At 36.2% G+C, this 7,145-nt stretch overlaps 1 protein-coding gene across 1 annotated transcript; it reads left to right on the top strand.

Moving 5' to 3' along the window:
* Window positions 1-39: 39 nt before the first annotated feature.
* On the top strand, window positions 40-6,827 carry LOC107471074 (plasma membrane ATPase 1). Its single transcript, XM_016090518.2, has 22 exons — window positions 40-208; window positions 299-391; window positions 625-744; window positions 914-1,012; window positions 1,197-1,334; window positions 1,492-1,626; window positions 1,722-1,901; window positions 2,099-2,305; window positions 2,400-2,519; window positions 2,613-2,732; window positions 2,939-3,061; window positions 3,162-3,266; window positions 3,350-3,494; window positions 3,668-3,832; window positions 3,940-4,178; window positions 4,325-4,357; window positions 4,448-4,529; window positions 4,712-4,872; window positions 5,049-5,234; window positions 5,310-5,492; window positions 5,692-5,870; window positions 6,563-6,827. Exons 2-22 carry the CDS (start codon window positions 338-340, stop codon window positions 6,657-6,659), a joined length of 2,871 nt encoding a protein of 956 aa, XP_015946004.1. The 5' UTR covers window positions 40-208; window positions 299-337; the 3' UTR covers window positions 6,660-6,827.
* The last annotated feature ends 318 nt before the right edge of the window (window positions 6,828-7,145 follow it).

Consider the following 7,145-nt stretch of genomic DNA (forward strand, 5'->3'; position numbering starts at 1 on the left):
GAGTGTACCTGGCAAGTACAAAACGAAATCTTCATTGACATTTGAGACACACACCAAAACCACCACCTTTCTCTCTCTCTCTCATTTTAAAATATACGCCTGCCACTTCGAGACACTTTGGACACAACACCAACCAACCCTCTCACTCTCACTTCAAACTTCTTATATTATGTAATTCATAAGACTTGGATTTTAGACAGAGCTGAAGGTGCTTCTGTTTTCTTTCTGTAAATTTTCTTTTCTTTTTGAGTATTATTATGATATGTTTCACCTAAAGTTTGAACCTTTGGTTTTGTAGAGAGCTAGAAGTTTCTGTGTTTGGCTAAGGAAAAAAGAAATGGCCGATGAAGGTGACGCCATGCATGCTGTTCTCAAGGAAGCTGTGGACTTGGTAAATAAATAAACAGAGCAACACAATTACTCTGTTTTTTTTCTATAATTTTTTTTAAATGTTGATGAAGTTGTTTGAAATTTGAACTTCTACTGGGTTCTTCAGTTCTTCTGTGTGTTGTTCTTGGAATTTGTGAGTTTATATTCTGGTTTCTGCAGATTTTCTGCTCTCTTTTTTTTTTTCCCTAGAGGGAGTGTGATTTTTTGCTTCTTTTTTTGTGTTTTTGTTTGCAGGAAAACGTGCCAATTGAGGAAGTTTTTCAGACTCTAAGGTGTGACCAAAATGGTCTCACAACAAAGGCTGCTGAGGAGAGACTTGGTATCTTTGGCCATAACAAACTTGAGGAGAAGCAGGTTCTTTTTTTTCTTTTTAACACTTTTTTATATTTTGTTTTTCTTTTAGATTGTTAGTGGTGAAAAAGGATGGAGAAAAAAAAAAAAGAAGAAGAAATTTTGAGCAGTAAAATTCTTTTACTTTTTTTTTTTTTAAATTCTATGCTTTCTTTTGTTTTGAATTTTGCAGGAAAGCAAGCTTCTCAAGTTTTTGGGATTCATGTGGAATCCTCTTTCTTGGGTCATGGAAGCTGCAGCAATCATGGCGATTGCTTTGGCAAATGGAGGAGTAAGATAATGAATACTTATACTCATTTATTGACCTGAGAATTTTGATTTTGATTTATTTTTATTATGAGAAGGAAAACTTGTAGAAATAGTTGTAGAAGTTGTAGAGGGCTAACAAGTTTTTTTCCCCGCATTTTATCATTTTTTTTTATTTTCACTTTTTTTTTCATGGTCATGTTATTCAGGGGAAACCACCTGATTGGCAAGACTTTGTTGGGATTATTACACTTCTGCTTATCAATTCGACTATAAGTTTTATAGAGGAGAACAATGCTGGTAATGCTGCCGCTGCTCTCATGGCTCGCCTAGCGCCTAAAGCCAAGGTGTCGATATAAAGTTTATATCTTTGCTTCTACTTTCCAGAAGTTAATTTTGGATGTTGATATAAAATTTAGGCAGCAGTATTTGGTTCACATACTTTTTTGTTTTTGTTCTTCTGTGTGTGTGTTTTTAATTAGTATTACTAAAATGATTATTCAGATCCTTCGAGATGGGAAATGGGTTGAGGAGGATGCCAGTATCCTTGTTCCGGGTGATATAATTACAATTAAGCTTGGGGATATTATCCCGGCAGATGCCCGTCTCCTTGAAGGTGATCCATTGAAGATTGACCAGGTGCATGTTGAGGCCTTTGTTGCTATCTTAGTTGATATCTGATTAGTTATTGCCTACATTTTGCTGATTGTTTAAGTTTCCTATTCGGGTCGCAGTCTGCACTAACCGGCGAGTCGCTTCCGGTCACAAAAGGCCCTGGTGATAGTGTTTATTCAGGGTCTACATGCAAGCAAGGAGAGATCGAAGCTGTTGTTATTGCCACTGGAGTTCATACCTTCTTCGGCAAGGCTGCTCATCTGGTTGACTCTACAAATCAAATTGGCCATTTTCAATCGGTAAAATGAATCTGATCTTGAAACTGTTTTTATTATCTCAAAGTAAAAATGAAATTGACAGTTTATGCAATCTATTATCTATGTTAATTTCAATGAGTCTTTTGTGCTTTTAATTAATCCTTTTGGTTTAGCTTTCTTCTTTACTTTTATAATAATATATATTTTTACAATGACATTTAACATGGTTTCTCAAACAGGTCCTAACCGCGATTGGGAACTTCTGCATATGCTCAATTGCTGTGGGAATGATAGTGGAGATCATTGTCATGTATCCAATTCAGCATCGAAAGTATCGCCCTGGGATAGACAATCTGCTTGTGCTCCTTATTGGAGGAATTCCAATTGCCATGCCTACTGTTTTGTCAGTGACAATGGCAATTGGATCCCATCGCCTATCTCAGCAGGTAATGTTTAAGGCTTTCTTAGAAGTTTTTTTTATTAAATTTTTCATCAACTAGGTTTAAATCTCCATTGATTACACTTTGTATGATTCTCCAGGGTGCTATTACTAAAAGAATGACAGCAATAGAAGAAATGGCTGGCATGGATGTATTGTGTAGTGACAAAACCGGAACTCTTACGTTGAATAAACTAACAGTTGACAAGAATCTTATTGAGGTCAGTACTTAGTTGTTATCAATTTAGTATCATGTCGAGTTACCATATTTTCTTTGTGGTATTATGCTGAAGTGTTACTAATACTTTCTATAGGTTTTCGCTAAAGGAGTTGATGCAGATATGGTGGTTCTCATGGCTGCTCGCGCTTCAAGAGTGGAAAACCAAGATGCTATCGATACGGCTATTGTAGGGATGCTGAGTGATCCGAAGGAGGTAAAATCACTTCGGATAATCTATGACTCTATCTTCTGTTCAAGTTTGTAAATGCTCACTAAAAAGTATTGCAATTTTAGTTGTTAATAGCAGCCAGGATCACTGTAAGATTATTGTTGCTTTTATCTATTCTAATCAAAACAACTTACACATGCTCTCTCGTCTTTTTGGTACATTGTTTGTATTTGACTGTCTAAAACAATTAGGCCAGAGCTGGTATTCGAGAGGTTCATTTCCTTCCGTTCAATCCAACTGACAAAAGGACTGCTCTGACTTACATAGACAGTGACGGTAAGATGCATCGTGTCAGCAAAGGTGCACCGGAACAGGTTCCTATATGAGACTATGAGTAACCTCATTCCATGTGTTTAATAGTAGTTCCAAAATGCCAGTAGAATTGATGCTCAGATTTTTATTTTTTACTTTTAGATCTTGAATCTTGCACACAATAAATCAGAGATTGAGCGAAGAGTCCATTCCATCATCGATAAGTTTGCTGAGCGAGGATTACGGTCTCTTGCAGTAGCTTACCAGGTGGATTTTGATTATGCTCTTCATCTTTAGTTGGAGTTGGAGTGAGTGGAACGATACTAACTGGCTTTAGTATTTTGTCTCAGGAAGTTCCTGAAGGAAGGAAAGAAAGTCCAGGAGGGCCGTGGCAATTTATCGGACTCATGCCTTTGTTTGATCCGCCTAGACATGATAGTGCCGAGACAATACGCCGGGCATTGAATCTTGGAGTAAATGTTAAAATGATAACAGGTATATATTATGGATGTTATTTATTTAGATTTTTCACTAGTGCTTATAGCATGGGGAACATATTTTGAGAAAAGTTGAAATTATTTGGACATTTGGAATTAATCTTTTGTTGCATGGCTCATTTTTTGGGTAAGTTTCTTAATGACATTGTTGTGTATACCGATTTCTTTTAGGTGATCAGTTAGCTATAGGAAAGGAAACAGGGAGGCGTCTCGGAATGGGAACCAACATGTATCCTTCGTCGGCATTATTGGGCCAGAACAAGGATGAATCAATTTCTGCCTTGCCAGTTGATGAACTCATTGAAAAAGCTGATGGATTCGCCGGCGTTTTCCCTGGTACAACATCTTTTCTTCAAACTCTATTTTGTACTTAAATGACAATTTATTTACATAGTATTTTGTCCAAGTCTTACTTGTTTTGACTATGAGCTTATTTAATGCAGAGCACAAATATGAGATTGTGAAACGTTTACAGGCGAGGAAACACATATGTGGGATGACTGGTGACGGTGTTAATGATGCCCCGGCGCTTAAGAAAGCAGATATTGGAATAGCTGTTGCTGATGCAACCGATGCGGCTCGTAGTGCATCTGACATTGTTCTAACAGAACCAGGTCTAAGTGTTATTATCAGTGCTGTGTTGACCAGCAGGGCAATATTCCAGAGGATGAAGAACTACACGGTGAGCTCGCCTTCAATTGTAATGATGTTCTGTTTCGGCCATTTTGCTAACCTCTATAGAGATATGCTAAATAAGTTAGGCCAAACTGTTGAATAATGATAACTGTGATGGACTATTTTCTAATTCCTTCATTTCATTTTGTGCAGATTTATGCAGTTTCCATCACAATCCGTATTGTGGTAAGTTACATTGCCGTCCGTAGAAGCTAATTGTTGTCGCAGACATGTGATTGTGGGTTTGACAGCTGACTTTGTTGTTCCTTCTGACAGCTTGGCTTCATGCTACTTGCTCTCATATGGCAATTTGATTTTCCACCATTCATGGTGCTGATTATTGCTATCCTTAATGATGGTTTGTACCATACTTTTCTGAACCAACTTAGATTCCCCTTTTTTAACTTGTAAAGAGTCTTTGATCTCTTTTTTATCGGTGATATTGTCAGAGATACCGTTTCGGATCGCCAAACCTTCATGATACTTCCTAATGTTTGTAGCATCTTCTCGCTAAACTTGTGATCTTTTCGGATATGACAGGCACCATTATGACAATATCTAAGGACAGGGTAAAACCATCTCCATATCCAGATAGCTGGAAGCTGGCAGAGATATTTACTACCGGAATCATTCTTGGCGGTTATTTGGCTATGATGACAGTTATCTTCTTTTGGGCAGCATATAAAACAGATTTTTTCCCTGTAAGAAGCTTCTTGATTAAATTATTTTTCCTTATTGAATTAATGCTATTATCTATGTGTTTAACCAATTACTGGCCCTATGAAACTTGTGGTCTAGTCCATTCTATCCATTTTGTCCATTGGATAACTAACTTCGGTCAAAACTTTTTGTATTATGTTAATGATCGAATTTCCAGAGAACATTCGGGGTGTCGAGTCTTCAGAAGAAGGATGTGGATGACTTCAGAAAGCTTGCGTCGGCGATCTACCTACAAGTTAGTACAATTAGCCAGGCTCTCATCTTTGTGACACGAGCACGGAGTTGGTCATATGTGGAGCGTCCGGGTTTGTTTCTTGTATCAGCCTTTGTCATTGCCCAGCTGGTGAGTGAAACCAACACAAATTTAGACATATCATAATAATGTTATAATAATAACATGTTCATCTTTGATAAGCAGATAGCAACACTAATTGCGGTTTATGCCAATTGGAGCTTCGCGGCAATTGAGGGGATTGGATGGGGTTGGGCTGGTGTTGTGTGGCTATATAATCTCATCTTTTATATTCCACTTGATTTCATCAAGTTCGTTATTCGATATGCCTTGAGTGGCCGGGCTTGGGATCTTGTTATTGAACAAAGGGTATATATTTTGTTTTGTATAGAGTAAGTCTTCATGGGAGGATGATAGCTGACGTTAGATGGTTTGACATGTTGGACTAAACTGCTTAACATAACACGTGTCAACATCTTAGCTATTATCTTTCGCATGAAGACATTTTCATGTGAGTAGTCACCTTAATTGTTTGTTTAGTGTCTAAAGTGGAATGTTTGTGTGTTAGATTGCTTTCACAAGGAAAAAGGATTTCGGAAAGGAAGAACGTGAACTTAAATGGGCGCATGCACAGAGAACTCTTCATGGACTTCATCCGCCGGAGACCAAGATGTTCAGTGAACGTACAACTTACACTGAACTTAATCAAATGGCTGAAGAGGCTAAAAGACGAGCAGAGATTGCCAGGTATTCTTATAATACATTATTTGCTGGTTGTGCACTTAGTATAATTACAAGTATTGGATTATTCATGGTAAATTTTAGGTGAAACTTTTGAGTATAGTTTAGAATGGCACTTGAAATATTACTTCACTGACAAAATAAAAGTAATAAAGATTGAATTCCAGTTATACCAAAAAGAATTAGACAAATGTTCAATCTTTCATAGGTTAGTTGTTACCCTAAAGCAATAATTTAGGGCTATTTTGATACTTTGCTATGCTACTTCTACTTGGCACTTAATAAATTGTTGAATCTTATATGTTAACAACAAACTTTTCAATCCCTTACGCCTATACCCTTTATAATACAATTTTAACACCCTTATTTGTTTTGTTAATTAAAAAATAATTTAAATACACAATTAATTAGTAATAACGGTATTTTTATACAAGTGTCAAGAGTGTTTGATGTATGAACAGTATTTTTTTATCATTTTTTATGGATGATTCAAGGACCCACGGTATTTTTAACATTAAGAGGTTACCATTTTCTATTTCTATATTATAGGCTTTGATCTATTGTGAACTATTTTCTATATATTTGATTTCTAAATTGTCTATCTATGGCATTAGCAAGTTTGCAATATACATGCATTTATTTTTATTTTGCATGAAATCCTAAGTTTGTTGATGCGATTTATTGAATGTATTTTGCAGATTGAGAGAACTGCATACACTGAAAGGCCATGTTGAGTCAGTGGTTAGACTGAAGGGGCTTGACATTGACACAATACAGCAAGCATACACTGTGTGATAGCAACCAAATATGTGTAAGGACAATTTTGTCCTCCATCTCCATTGAGTGCTAGACAATTTTTGGTCTATCTATGATCTAATAGTTTAGATAGATTGTGTTGGGTGTGAGACTACTTTTTGTGCACACAAATTTCTGATGTTGATTAGCTCTATATGCTTATTTGTATATGCTTAGGTTGTTTGATGGTATGGTGGCTTTTACAATATTTTTCAATCCCCATAACTAAGTTGGGTTGGTCTTATAGTTAGTTCATTAGTTTGTTTAGACAGATGTCATTTATTTTGCTCAAACAAAAGTTGGGGGTTTAAATTTCACTTTGTGCATACAATAATTTGTTGGCGGCCAACTTTTAAATGGAATTTCAATTCACAACGGATTAGTTTTTGGTATGTCGATTTAGGAAATACTTTGTGAAATTAAAAAAAAATGTTCATTTATGTAAAAAACATCAATTTTAAAGTTTCTCAAAAATGGTGTAAAACA

This window comes from Arachis duranensis, chromosome 10 (genome assembly GCF_000817695.3).
Source record: "Arachis duranensis cultivar V14167 chromosome 10, aradu.V14167.gnm2.J7QH, whole genome shotgun sequence".
Classification (NCBI taxonomy): Eukaryota; Viridiplantae; Streptophyta; class Magnoliopsida; order Fabales; family Fabaceae; genus Arachis; species Arachis duranensis.